This window comes from Cynoglossus semilaevis, chromosome 3 (assembly GCF_000523025.1).
Source record: "Cynoglossus semilaevis isolate Cse_v1.0 chromosome 3, Cse_v1.0, whole genome shotgun sequence".
Taxonomy (NCBI): Eukaryota; Metazoa; Chordata; class Actinopteri; order Pleuronectiformes; family Cynoglossidae; genus Cynoglossus; species Cynoglossus semilaevis.
Window position 1 is genome coordinate 5,581,227 of NC_024309.1, and position 14,583 is coordinate 5,595,809.

Below are 14,583 nucleotides of genomic sequence, written 5' to 3' on the forward strand. Positions count from 1 at the left end.
ACCAAAAAACTTTGGTTTGACCCTTTTCCGATATAATAAATAAATGTGTCATTTTAATTTATTTTTTTTGTATAAAACACGAGCTTGTTAGCGTTTGTTTAGTTCTATTCTGATTGTCCAGATTACTGTGGATTGCGGGCTTATATGCTTATTATGATTAAAAACCAAAAACGAATAAAAAATAAATAAAAACGTGATTATTTGCTTAATTAACACTTCATCTCGAAACCTAATCGTGTTTCCAGCTAACCTGCTAATAGCTGAAGCTAACCCAATTAGTTTTACGTATTTTCAAAATTCTTGCACTGATTCAACGTGTTTATATTTGATAAAATTCGTCCATGCACTGATTCAACGTGTTTATATTTGACAAACTCATACAAAAGACTGTCAGGGAAAACCAAAAAAAAAAAGTGTTTGTCTTTCCTTTTGTTTCTTTTTGAAAGAAAGTCGAAGAAAAATCACAGCAAATAAACATTCATGTCAAATGAGTACATTTTAATTACTAAATCATGAAAAAAATATATAATTGTAATTAGTAACTAGTACCAGAACCAGTAGTACACCTATAGACACAAGGTGAAGGGAAATACGCACCAATTTATTCCAAACATATCACCTGATCAGCACATTCCACACAATTGTGCTGTAAATACGTGGAGACCACGTGACCGTACTCGGAAGTGACGCGTGGTGCTCAAAAGAGTTGTGCAAAGCATCTGGATCAAAGCAACGGCAGCTACGTCTCATCTGACGGTAGAGGACATAGGAGGGACAGACGTCAGTGCGGACTGCCACTTTCACTTACCGTCGGTTATTATCAGCAGAACGAGGTGTGTGTGTGTGCGCCTGTGTTCGATCGAGTGTGCGTGTTACCTGTGTTGCGGGGACCGGAGGGGCTGCGGGACACAGCTGTCTGTGGGCTCCTCTGCGGCCTGCGGACAAGCTGCCCTCATCTGGCCGCCGCTGGCCCGGACACGGTGCGGCGGTTGTCGGCGGTCAGACAGGTGAGCGACAGCGTGTCCGCGAGGGCGCAGAAGGCTACTTGCCCGCAGGGGCGGACGTGCTCAGGTGGGCGCAGGCTCGAGGCTGTGCCCGCTCATCATAACAAAGCCCCGGTCCCTGCTCTCACTTCTTCCAGTGACAGGTTGCCATCTTTATTTTTACAGGAACATAACGTCACCTGTAAACAAGAGCGTGTGTGTATTTGTGTTTGTGTTTAACGTATTACTCCTGCATATCTCACTGCTGTCTGTTGTTTTTATGTATTTTTTTCGTTCTTCATGCCAATGCTAATGTTATACTTTAAAAAATGGTCGGTGCGTTATCGGTTTTTAACGCGTACACAGACCCCAAAACGCATTTTTTGAGGGGGAAAATGGGGGGGGAAAGAAAGAAAATTTAAAGGTAGTTATTAATTTGCTAAATGAATTCTACTATTTATATATATATATATATAATTTTGCATTCCATTTTCATTAGTTAAAGGGAACGTACACAAAGTTTAATCAAAAGTGTGTGTCTCCTCCGTGAATTGCATGCCTATACTTTATGCCTAGTGGAGCAACTGCCTACGTTTTATTGACATATTAAAATTCTAGTAGTTTGTTGTACCTGCTGTGTAAACATGAGGGATATTCAGTTATAGCAGCGTTTAATATTTCTGCAGGGACCAGATACCAGGGGTATCAAACTCATTCCACCTTAATTAGATGTCAAGTGGGATGGACCATCGTAACATAATTACCTTTAAATAACAATAAGTCCGTGTTTTCCCTCCTTTGTTTTCATGCAAAGAAGTACATTAAGAAAACTCTCAATTATATATTTTTTAAAATTAATTATAATGAAATATAATTTTACATTTCCTGTATTTGGAAATTCATCAAGTGTGCTGGCCTGTAACCCCAAACGGGCCGGTTTTGACCCGCAGGCCATATGTTTGACCCCCCTTTTCCTCCTTTTCACACACACACCCACACACAAAAACTAAAATAAAATAAATGTAGCTACTTTGCGTTAATGTCGGAAATACATAGGCAATGTTTTTTTTTTATACATTTTCTAAACCCCACTTTTAGAACCGAATACTTTTGTCCATTTCGTACACATGAGCCAGGGGTTGGAATTTAAAAATATATATATATATATATACATTTTTTTTATAGTTTTCATTACATCCTCATTGCTGTCATCTGTTAAATCTTGGTGTTTCTACGTGCTTCACAAAACGGTGATTTTAATTTCGATTGGGTCTTTCTGATACTTTGTATTCTTTTTCCATTGTTTTCATTCTCCATTTTTGTAAATCCCTATTTTTGTGACATGTATCTCACATCTGATCTCACATCCGAAACGTTACATTACTATATAATGGAGAATAAGAGCGAGAATATCTTAGGTCACGATTGCAGATGGGGTCGAATTCAGCCCACAGTGCTACTGGAGGGGGACAGGCTCACTAGATATGCGATTCCACTCACATACGGCGTGTGTGGACAGCGCACGGAAAGGACAAAGGAACTAAAATGACTATGACCCGGCAAGGTCGTCTTATACGAGCCACTTGGCACCTTTGCCGTGCTCCTCACTACAGAATGAGATCACGTTCTCGGTGTGACACATCTCTCCGGCTCCGTTGGTAAAATGGTGAGATGGATGCGTCCGATTAGGGGCTTTGCAGTCCACGGAGCCCGTGAGATAGTGGAGGATTCCTTTCTGGTATTCCGAGATTAGAGAACTTGTGTTGGTACTCCTTCAGGTGCTTGTAGGGTGTCACCTTCACAATTGGTATCGAATGCACCGTTTAGTATGGATAAGTGATAAAAAAAAAGAAGGGAAAGCTGGAGTTCTGAGCCAAGGTTGATGTCCCGGTGGCCGTTATCCTGGATTGCAGTATGGACATCTGGGGACATGTAATGTTGAATTGAATTGAATTAGATAAACAACTAATATAGGGTGTTGTTTTCTTTAGTGTGTCCTTGCTGTCTGTATCTAAAATCTGAAATGTGTATGTCAGGGGTCAGAATTTTTAAGGCCACCTTGGGGCCAGAGAGTCAAATAAAATTACATAAAAATCACACAATGTTGGGGATTACGGATAGTTGTTTAAGAGTCAGTTGTTGATTTCCAGTTGCATTAGTAGTTTTCTCTTTGATCCTCCCAATTTTGGAATTCAGTCGTGGGCTGGTTTCCAGTCGATTGGATGGTTCGTGGGCCACATTTGGCCCCGCAGGCCACCAGTTGATCATCACCTGTGTATGTTGTTTGTAAGCATACATTTAATGTGATGACTTTGGTCTGGAGCGATCACAAGCTTGTGTTTTTTTTTAGTCTCTACACCGTTAGCTACAGCTTTATTGTACGAAAACGACCAAAACAAAGCACGCTTCGCTGGTTTACATTGTTCGGTTTCGGCTCTAAGGAAACATCTGTTTGTTTTAGCAATTGTGAAAGAGCAGCTGTAACAGATGTCTCAGTGGTCTCCTGAAAACAAACGCTAACAGATTTGAATATTTGATGCTTTATTTAATTTACTCAGGATAACCAGCTGTAGTTCATTACGGATCAGTAATAACTGAGTGTCGGAGAGCAACCTTGAATTTTTATTGCTGTCATGTGTCCTGTCTGACGACGAACTGCGCAGGGTTTTAGTGTGAAAGTTAGCGACGCGATAATTTTAAGAATACAGTGGATCCTCGGTTGTCGAACTTAATTTGTTCCTGAAGGCGAAACCAATGAAAATAATCATTACAACTATTCTTGTTCTCACTACTTCTCTGTTTCAGCTTTTCCACTTTTACTAGCTTTTTTTAGGACACATGGTGATTTATGGAATTAAAAAAAAAATATATATAGCACAGTGCAAGAAATACTGGCAAAATCGGACAACAGTTTTTAGCATGAATATCTCAAGCACAGACTGACGCAACACACTTGCACAGTATTATCTCTTGTTCGGCAACCGAGCTACGGTACGACAACCGGAGCAATTTTTTGGTTAAATTGTTTGTCTTGACGTGTTTGTCTTGGAAAAAATTGCCATACCTTCTTCTCTCCGTCACTGCAGGATCTCAATAAAGTGACCAGTATGAATCCAGTGTACAGCCCCGCACCAACAGGGGTCCCTTTCACTAACAGCAAGGGATTAGGCTATCCAGGTAAAGCAACGATTACATAACCCTCCTCATATTAAACCACCACCAAGCTGAAGATTTCACTATCAATTTCTTCTTCGTCTTTGTTCACGGCAGCTGGATTCCCTGTCGGCTACGCGGCAGCAGCAGCTGCTCCAGCTTACACACAGAACATCTACGCAGGAACGAACCCGGCCTTCACCAGTGGTGAGAAGCTTATTTGACGCTACGAACCTTATCTAAATATCTCATCTCTTTCTCATATGTTTGTTTTGGTTTGCATCGGCAGATGCTGCAAGTTGCAGTATTGTGAGTAAGGATACGTGATCCAACAAAGCCAAAGTATATATTATACTGGCTTCTAGATGCATTGAAGCTGTTCAAGTGAATTAAAAAGGGGATAGTTACAATGTACTTTTAACTTCTGAAAACATTATTACATAAGTACAAAGCAACATGAAACGCTTCCCAAAGTAGCCCTGTGGTGTTTTCTTGTTATGCCGTCCTCAAACTTTTAACTTCTAAGCAGCGATGCAAACCGATTTACTGAGGTCAAAATGATGACATACCTGTTAAAAAAAAAATTCCAAATTGATTATTTTAGCTGTTTTTTTTTTCTTTCTTACAGATAAACACCAGCAGTACTAATGTGACTAATGTACTAATGTGAGTCTTCTTTCTCGCTTTTCAGGCTATGCTCCGGGCACTCCATTCAAAATGTCCTGCTCTCCCAACACAGGAACTGTTCCACCCTACTCCTCCTCACCCAACCCGTACCATGCTGCAGTCTACCCTGTAAGGAGCACCTACCCCCAACAGAACCCATATGCACAGGTACTCCTTGACGGACCATACGGGTCATCTATCTATCCATCCATCCATCCAGCCTTCACGGACCATACGGGTCATCTAACTATCCATCTATCATCCATTCATCCATCCATCTCGCCATCTATCTATCCATCCATCTATCCATCCATCTATCCATCTATCTATCTATCTATCTATCTATCCATCATCTATCCATCCATCCATCTATCCATCCATCTATCCATCTATCTATCTATCCATCATCCATCCATCCATCCATCTATCCATCCATCCATCCAATTCGGTTCATTTCAATTTTCTGATTTTCTCATTCAGTTCATTTCAATTTTCTGATTTTCTCATTTTAAACGCTTATAACTGGATGCCCTGCTCTCCTTTCTCCGATCCAGGCATTAATACCATCACAACAGCAGGGCACTTACTACACACAGCCGCTGTATGCTGCGCCGCCTCATGTTATACACCACACAACGGTGGTCCAGCCAAATGGGATGCCAGCAGCCATGTATGCGCCCACTATCCCTCCGCCGCGCCCCAACGGTGTCGCCATGGGGATGGTAGCTGGTACCACCATGGCCATGTCTGCTGGTGAGTCGCACGTCGTTTTATTATTGGGAAGTGAAAAGCTAGGTTCATATGAGTATCTGCTGTTACAAAGAAGATGATGTTTGTCACAAACGGCTGTCTGACAGACTTGTTTTTGGTCAGTAGTCAAATGTCGGAACAAACCGTGATCGTAGTGTTGAATTGCAAATTATTGTCTTACAATTATTGCACGTTTATTGGAACCCAACAGAAAATGTTATTGGCATTGGTACTTTGTAACTGTGAGTACACAAAAGAAAAAATACTAGTACAGGGGTCCTCGGTTTACGTCGCCATCTCCCATAAATTTATAAAAAAGTTGTACGGCATTAAAATTTGCTGTTGGTGATCGGACAAAAACGTCAACAAGTGGCGCTGTATGTAGAAGACGTCTTTGTTTACGTTCGACGATTGTAGTACTACATTTGCTTTCTTTCGTCTGTGTTGGGGGTTTTGGGGGAACTTTTTGCCCTTCATTATGTCTCCCAGGCGTAGGTCAGACTCTTCTGATGTTTTCATGTCCTAGATCAGTGGTTCTTATTCTGGGTGCGATCAAACCCCAGGGGTTTGGTGAGTCAGGCTCAGGGGTTCGGCGGAGGACAACACACACACCCGACTCATTTGATTCGTGACGACACGCCCTCCGCTTGGCCATCACCGAAGGGTACGGTGAATGTGCATATTAAACTGGTGGGGTTCAGTACCTGCAACGAGGTTAAGAACCACTGTCCTAGATTATGATGTTACCACTTAAGTGACTTAGGTAGTTATGTACAGTATGTGAGTTCCAATTTATGTCGCACCACAGGAACAGAACTAGTCAAGGACCCCCTGTACACGTATTTCATTTCTAAAAACATTTATAAAATTTGTCGGAAAGCTTTGAAATTTTACAAACACTTCTGATTCTGAACCAAGTGGAAAAATGTGTGAAATTAATCAGATACATTTTTGAATGGATTGTAACAGATGGGTATATATATATAATATATAAATAAATGAATGTTGATTTACCCATACTAATCACAGTCATGCAGGATTAATTATGATCCACGTTATAATCCAGATTAATCCAAAGACACCCTATGATGCGATACCCTGTAAGCACCAGATTACAAATTTGATTCACTCTGCTTCTTAGGAACCTTGTTGACAACTCCATCACCAGCGCCAGTTGCCCCCCACCAAGTCACAATGCCCACCTACAGGCCTCCTGGGACACCCAGCTACAGCTATGTGCCACCTCAGTGGTAAAAGTAGGGAAATGTGAGTATGATGTGAAGACCTGAAAAATAGGTGATGGATATCAGCCCTGGTGTTAACCCATGTGTTGTTGTTGTTGTTGTTGTCGCTGCTGCAGGTCAGAAGAAGGTAGATATGCATTCACACTCACCAGTGTTTTCTGCTCTTGGTGAAGACCTGTTTTACCAGAGTCTGCAACCAATTACTCCTCTTCCAGCATAATGTGAATCTTATACCTTACTACATAGATAGAGGTCCATCCATACATGGAGGTGGTGGTGAATTGCCTCAGTTGCCATTAACACCCCCCACCCCTCCACCTCTCCCTCTTAATAAAAAAACGGCTGCATCCCACGCCACTCCCCAGTGCCAGCACCTCTGCAACCTGCTGCATATCCCACATCCAACAGCAGGGCGTCCATGCAATTTTTTTTGTTCCCGTCGACTGTCGTGCAGGTTTTTATAGCTTAAACTGTAAGTGGTGAAAAGGGGACTTTGGAATAGTTTCATTAGCTAGGGGACATATAAAGGACACACACATGAACACAGTGTTGAATGCATGTGTAAATATAATTATATGAAGTAATGCTAGCTCAATCTACCTGCTGTGACAGATGCAAAATCAACAAAAGGCACACATCCAAAGGATCTAAAAAAAAAAAAAAAAAAAAAAACGAAGAAGAATAAAAGTAATAATCTTTAGTGCTGACTCACCAGTGTTTTATGTGAAAGAAGAAAAGACGAGAAATGTTATTCCATGCAAAAACGATCCTGCATAACCGGTGCAGGCTAAACTGTGCTATTTTCACGGCTTTGTGTTTTTTCGGCAAGTGACGTTAGTTTTTAATATTCCTTTAGTGATGCACCGTCTGCAGAATGTCTTACCATTTTTGTATTTTAGATAAGACTTTGAGTTTGTGCCTTTGACTGATGGCCATTCTGACTATAAATTCCTTTTTTTTTATTTCAAATGATTCATTGCTATAACGAAAAAAAAAACAGTTTCATAGCTTGCAGAGTTTAAAGGAATTTTCTTGCGTATAAAAAACCCCACCTTTGGGTGAATTCATTGTTTTAAGTAATTGTTTATTCTATACACAAGTATTTAGGACTGTATCGCATTACATGCAGTAGGATGTTTTTGGAAAATAATTTGCACCTTTTGAAAACCATAAGTTCACGGGAGCATTTTGTGTCTGAGCGTGTGTGCGGCTGTAAACGTGTGTATGTGCGCGTGCATTGCGTGAAAGAGGAGTTTAAACGTAATAAATTTGTGCCATATAGCGCGACGTAAATTTTGAGACTACATGTCAAATGAGTCAGTTAGTCCTTAGCTGTGACAACAGGGAATCACTAACTGTAATTAGAGGTTCATCATATGACTAAAGTATATTTATGTATAGCACTACTGAGTAAAAGGCACTAATTGAAATTTGACCTTTTGGACGTTGCATATACTGGACAACACGTCAACATTACTGTTTCAGACATGTTCTTCTATGTTGCCTCAGTCACCTCTGTTTAATTATCTGTTTGTAAATGTTATTTTTGTGATTTTGGTTCTTGTTTTGTATTCTTAAGACCAAAAATAAAAACAAAATGGAGGATACATTGTTGTTTTGGGTTTTTCTTTTCAAGAATAGAAATGGAACACATTGCCCAGCTTACCCCTTACTCCCTTGCTTGGTTCTGATTATTTTAATTGTTCTAGTTAAATTTCAAATATATAAGTAAATAAATAAATAAACAGTATAAACGTAAACATACCATTACATGGTTATTTTTGTTGGTTATGTTATATAAAAACTAGTCTAGCGTCATACCTACGTCATCCTCATCCAAAAGGACACACTGTCCCTTTAAGAGGTGGGCGGCGCTGGCGGCTACGACGCAGTTACGTGTAGAAAGATTTCCCGACATGCACTGAGGCGCGCCAGTTTTTTTAGATGTTTTAACTAAAACAGAGGCGGCTTAATTTTTAAGGACAACCTCGGCGCTGTTTTGCTTGTATTCGTTGTAGTTTTTTGTAAGTAAAGTTGTTGACACTTTTGACACAACTAGCGCTGTAAGTATTCTGTTGTTTAATCTCTTCAAATCTATTTATGTTACTGTGTTTACAGTGAGGTTTTACATAAGGTGACTGTATGGCGAAATGACATTTGACAGATTACGGTTTAACAATATGGCAAATTATTATAAATTCGCATATAAGTCACGTCCATGACTAACAGACAAATGTGGATTTGTTATCAACCTTCAATGTCAGCGGTGTGGATGCTGCTTTTAGAAGCCAGGGAAGGATGAGCAACCAAGAACTGAGCATTGGTTCAGCAAAACCAGCTGAGCTTTTCGAGGAACTATGGAAACAACTAAGACAGTGTCACCAGGAAACACTGCAAGGTAGTTATTTCCATACAGAGTAGTACTCGTATTTAAATATATATTTTTAAATATTCAAATGAAAATACCATTTTTTTTTCAGTGCTGGAAGCAAAAGTGAGCAACTTGAAAAAGGACCGCTGTCTGTGAGTACTTTGGAATTTAAAAACATTTTGAAGTGTAGCTCTGTATAGTTAAATTTCTCTATTATGTTGGAAATCATTAGCATCTCAGCTAAGAATATCAAAATCTTTGTCTATGCGACGGTGATGTGCAGAACAATACAGATAACTTCCACTAGATGGCAGCAGATGGCAATAAAAACATAAAAATATATATATTTTAAGATTTCTTTTAATACTGTATGTATGTAGCGTGGCTCAAAAAACAATTGGGAAACACCGACTTAAACATTACGGTTGGAGGAGATAGTTGGTCAGTCATTAAAACACAAACACACAGCAAAATATGTAAATAAAAATGTTGAGTTTTTTTTATTTGTATTATTCTGGGTTTATAAAGTTTATATCTGAATGTACAAATTGCTGCAGTTCTAAATATTTGTATTAATCTATAGACTTTTTGTGGGTTTATAAAGTTTATATCGGAATGTACAAATTGCTGCAGTTCTAAATATTTTTTTTAATTTTTGTTGTGACATAGAGATGCTCAGAGGCTTGAAGTGTTTTATAGTCGTAACCAGCAGCTGAAGGAGGAAAACAAAAAACTGCAGGAAGCTGTCAGTCATTTGGAGGAAAGGTATGACCCTTCAGTCAAGAAGAGGTTAAGTTAATACCTTTTGACACAGACAGAGAACCAACTAGTGAATGTTCACTGTATCCAGGCTCCGAGCAAGGGAGTGCGATCGATGTGCCACCTTAGGGGAGGAGCTGAAAAACAAGGAGGATCAGCATCGGAGTCTAATCACTAAAATGAGTGAGTGGAGTTTTTTGTTGTTTCTACTGTGGTGCAGAGCAGCTTGTATGTGACTATAGTAACAAACAGAAATGTTGATTTTTCTGTATCTAGATTTATCCAATGTTCTTAAAGAACCTTGAGACATTAATCGAAAAAAAAAACCCCACATCATTAAAAATATTTTCATGGAACTAAACAAAAAAGGTAATTTTACTAACTCAGTGGTCTAGTTCTGTTTAGTTGAACACTTATATACCAGGTCTCCTTTTTAATTTTTATAGTCGTCTACTGCCAGTGAGTGAAAAGAGTATTTAATTGTTCTGCCCATCAGTGTTTGTAGATGAATGAAAAATAATTTGCGGTAAATAAATAACAGTGTTCAGGCTATAGAGGCAAACTATGGCTCGGGGACCGATACAGCCCTTTAGTCTTTTTTAATCACTGGCACAAGGTATGGAATTTCATTTAATCTCATTTGATGCCACTAGATGGCGGCATACAATGTCAAATGTGCCAAATTTAGGTTTAATCTTGTACATTTTATTTATATTATTTCGCGCAGCTTTCTACATCCAACGTAATACTGAACCAGCCCACCACTCAAATTCTGAACCTCATTCTAGCCCCAAATTTGGCCACTCCTGGTTCAGACCATCACAGTGACCCAAATTTGCACAGTGGTAGGGAATCAAAGTTTTGTAGGTAGTTATATAAGAATAAAATCTTTGCTAAATCTTGGTGTTATTCGGCAACATAGTCTTTTATCTGACTGCTTCACAAGATTTCCGTTCCTAGGCATTCACTAATGTTTGAGCGTGTTGTTTTTCAGCAAATGAAAAAGATGACGTGGAAGAGGAAAACAGAAAAATGCATGTTGAACTACAGAAATGTAAACTGACTTGGTAAGAGCTTTGCACGTGTCTGCAATTCACTTCTACTTTCTTGCAAAACTTACCACAGGATCACAGATTCATGATTTCGGGGGATTGTGACTCTTGTCTTTGTATTGTCCTTCAGCTCAAGGTCACAGCAGGCCACGGCCACAGAACAAGAAGAAGACTTCATCCCAAACTCACCCGTCCTGCCTAGCTCACTGCCCGCGACAAACAAGCTCAAGAAACATAGAAACGTTGACAAAAACAGACGCCTTCGTTACATAGAGTTTCCTTTACCGCGTCCTAACAACACGCTCTTCAGAGGTCGGTCTGCTTTAGGGGATCCGCCATTTTACACATTTGATTGTCCTCTGTCTTCATCACCATGTCCTTGAACCTGCTGTTTTAGAGATAAGTGAGGAGCCTGTTGATGCTGCAAAGGATCCTGGGAGAGAGGAAGTACTTGTACCTAACACGTGTGTCCTGGATTTTACACAAACTTCAGGTATGACTTCACAAACTGGACTCGTCGTAAACTGTCAGGAAAAAAAAAAAAAACAGGTCAGCAGTCTCCACCCAAATCACACTGCACCGTACCAACCCCCCAAAGGTACCCTAACCGGGATTCGAACTTGTCCAGGAGGTGAACCCTGGGGTTGCACACCAATGACAGAGACATTGCCTCTGGGCCAAAGCGCCACTGATTGCAACTACGATTTTTGTTTTTGTTGTTTCAGATGGGAATCACGAAGGAGAAGAGGTGGTCGCTGAAACGTGCGGTCTTGAACCGTTTGTCCCTGTGGTAGGTCACTTCATACAGCAACATAACATTTATGGTCTCTTATCGTTCAAATATTCCCTGTTTGTTTTTTGCAGAACAACGGGACCTCAGAACTTCCAAGTCGCTCGAATAATCCTAAGATGAATAACATTCGTGCCATGTAAGTATCACAATAGCCTCAATATGTGTGAGTTAGAAGTTTACAGATTCCAACGAAGAAACTGTGAGAAGTCGATAACCGCAATTACAGCAGATCCTCGACCTAAGGTTGTTTTGTTTTATTCTTCGTCCACTGTGAATCACAGACCAGACCTACCCACGAAGACTTCACCGTCGCTGCTTTATCAAGACAAGCGGTTCTCCGAAAATGGCTCCATTCCCAGAGCCAAACGCAAGAAGGAGGACAGTGAGCAAGATGACAACGAACAAAGATTTCAGGAGGTAGATGCAGACCTTTTTTTTTTTAATTTTTAAAATGTGCCTAATATTTCTTGTTTTTTTTATATATATATAAAACATCGTTATCATCTAACAGGTCAAATCAGCGCAGAAACGAGCCAGTGTTTCTTTTTTGAGTCCCGCCTTTAAGAAGACAGACGTCAAAAACGAGGACGAGAGGACCATCACTGAGCGTAAAAGATCCCCTCTGCAGGACGTGAACATGTCACATGGCCAGCCGGATGCATTACAAAGTGAGACTCACCCTTTCTCCCCGTTGCTGTAGAATGAACACTAACCCTAATTACTATGATTGTAAGCCATTTAAACTTTTTTTTGCAGAAAGGAGGCTGAAAGTGGAACAAATGTGGAGCATTGACCCAGCACTGGCTCTGTCAATGTATGAGGGCGACTGTACGGATGAAGAGGTAAGGTCAGGACAAACAGCCGCTCTAACTGGGTCAGTCAAAAGTGAGAAGCTGTCACTTGGAAGTTACCCTTCAGATGACCCGGTTAAAGTGACCCGCCTACATTGAAAACGTTAAATATTTATGTACTCATATAAACTGAAAGATTACATTATATATATTCTGGTTCTATTTAAATGCCACAATATGATTCAATTCATACGTTATACGGCCAGTACTGCACTATAGAATACACAATATTTTAATTTCCTGGGGTGTACCACACTGGGTTACTACTGTTTACAATAGGTATAATGAATGCAAACCATAGGTCTGTGTTGTTCAACCTTGGGGTCACGACCCCACATGGTCTGGAATTCAAAATAGGGTCACCAGCCAAAAAGGATGGAGCCATGTTGACTTGGAGATAAAGATGACCTGTTGTTTTTAATTATTAATAATTGCTGGCTGAATATATCTTTATTGTTTCATGTTAATCGTTTGTCTGATACTTTTACTTTTTGTTTGTTGGTCCCGGACACCCTTAAAAAAATAGATGTGACCTTAAAGGGACTTCCTCAGTTAATGAATGGTTAAATCTTTTTTTTTTTTTTTTTTTTCTTTTTTTTTGTGAATTTAAGCAGCAACTCGAAGAGAACAATGAAAATGTTGAGGACACAGATACCACCTGGGTCAGTCACAGCATGCTCCAGGGTCGGGGACTAAAAGCCCTGGACAGACAGAACAGCCTTTGTGGTAAATAAATACTGTACAGATAATGAACTTTACTGTTATTTTAAAAAAGTTTTGTTACTTTTTTTATTTGAGATCTGAGATTAAAATTAAGTGCTGGTGCATTTAAAATTTTTTTTTTTTTTTTTCTCCTCAGGACTTGGTGGGAAGGCGAATGACAGTTTGGAATTGATGTTTGACACTACGGCTCATGAAGAGTATAAGTCCTACAGCTGCTCAGATTCATTCCAGAGCCAGTCAGGTGCTGCTGCTGTAAATGATAATGATGATGATGAGGAGGAAGAGGAGGAGGAGGAGGACAATGACAGTGGTACGTTTCATTCTTCTGTTATTTGCCATTTGAAGCTGACTCTTTACCTGAGCTTCTGTTTTGTTTCCTGAATTAGAACAAATCAGTCCTGGAAGCTTTGCGGGTCAAAGGAAAGCCCAGTAAGTCACCAATGAGCCTAACCCTCATTATTGTCTTCTTCAAGAGCCATAAAGTGTTGAGTTTGTTTTTATCCTAATTTGCTCCCTCGCTCTCTCTGGAGCAGAGAACCAACATTTGCTCACGTGGCAGTCGTTCGCAAGAAAGACGAGAGAAGAAAACTGAAGGGCACGACCTGCAAAGAATGTGAAATCGTGAGTGTTTAGCGATTGCTAAATAAATACATTTTCCAGCCGCCGCCCTGTAATGGAGTTGTTGTTCTTTCTTGTCCAGTATTACGCTCACCTCCCAGAGGAAGAGAAGCTGAGGAAGTTGTCTGAATGCTCAAGACATCGCTTCCGGTACATTCCTCCTTCTACTCCCGAAAACTTCTGGGAAGTCGGATTCCCATCAACACAGACGTGCATCGAAAGAGGTCATTTAGGAAGTCTGTCAAAAATAACACACGAGAGGTTGTCGAGAATATTTGACCAACTATTGCGTTGCGTTGTTGCAGGTTATATCAGGGAAGAGAAGAATCCGCAGTTACGTTCAAGGAGAAGACAACCATTCAACGCTCTGTTTTCCCCAAAGGAGGACAGACACTTGGAGGACGGTTGAATTTTATATATCGTGTTGGTGGAACTGTTCGTCTGAGGACTTTTTAAATTGCACTGCAAAAGGATTTATCATACTTGGTACACACTGGAGTTACATTTAGCGTAATCCAGCATTTTATTGAGACAGTAATAATAAACATATATATATATATATATACATTGAGACAGTAATAATAAACATATTTATACTATTGTTCATATGTTTTATTAAT

General features: G+C 40.0%; 2 protein-coding genes across 7 annotated transcripts; both read left to right on the top strand.

The window, feature by feature from the left end:
* The first annotated feature begins 676 nt into the window (after positions 1-676).
* Positions 677-8,403, top strand: fam168b (family with sequence similarity 168 member B). 3 transcript variants are annotated; one of them, XM_008307633.2, is made up of 7 exons: positions 677-833; positions 4,070-4,160; positions 4,254-4,343; positions 4,828-4,970; positions 5,357-5,555; positions 6,694-6,818; positions 6,913-8,403. In XM_008307633.2, the coding sequence occupies exons 2-6, from the start codon at positions 4,091-4,093 to the stop codon at positions 6,804-6,806; spliced, it is 615 nt and encodes a 204-aa protein (XP_008305855.1). In that variant the 5' UTR covers positions 677-833; positions 4,070-4,090; the 3' UTR covers positions 6,807-6,818; positions 6,913-8,403. The 3 variants fall into 3 exon arrangements, with proteins under 3 accessions (XP_008305855.1, XP_008305857.1, XP_008305856.1); XM_008307635.3 differs by lacking the exon at positions 677-833 and adding an exon at positions 854-1,007; XM_008307634.3 differs by lacking the exon at positions 677-833 and adding an exon at positions 1,123-1,147.
* A 303-nt stretch (positions 8,404-8,706) lies between these two features.
* rbbp8 (retinoblastoma binding protein 8) lies at positions 8,707-14,507 on the top strand. 4 transcript variants are annotated; one of them, XM_008307636.3, is made up of 19 exons: positions 8,707-8,859; positions 9,061-9,194; positions 9,277-9,319; positions 9,837-9,932; positions 10,018-10,109; positions 10,921-10,993; positions 11,109-11,290; positions 11,376-11,471; positions 11,704-11,768; positions 11,843-11,907; positions 12,053-12,188; positions 12,283-12,439; positions 12,528-12,613; positions 13,234-13,348; positions 13,482-13,655; positions 13,732-13,774; positions 13,879-13,966; positions 14,046-14,187; positions 14,269-14,507. In XM_008307636.3, exons 2-19 carry the CDS (start codon positions 9,095-9,097, stop codon positions 14,370-14,372), a joined length of 1,857 nt encoding a protein of 618 aa, XP_008305858.1. In that variant the 5' UTR covers positions 8,707-8,859; positions 9,061-9,094; the 3' UTR covers positions 14,373-14,507. The 4 variants fall into 4 exon arrangements, with proteins under 4 accessions (XP_008305858.1, XP_016886958.1, XP_024910406.1 ...); XM_017031469.2 differs by having other exon boundaries at positions 13,237-13,348; XM_025054638.1 differs by having other exon boundaries at positions 8,709-8,859; positions 9,082-9,194.
* Positions 14,508-14,583: the final 76 nt, after the last annotated feature.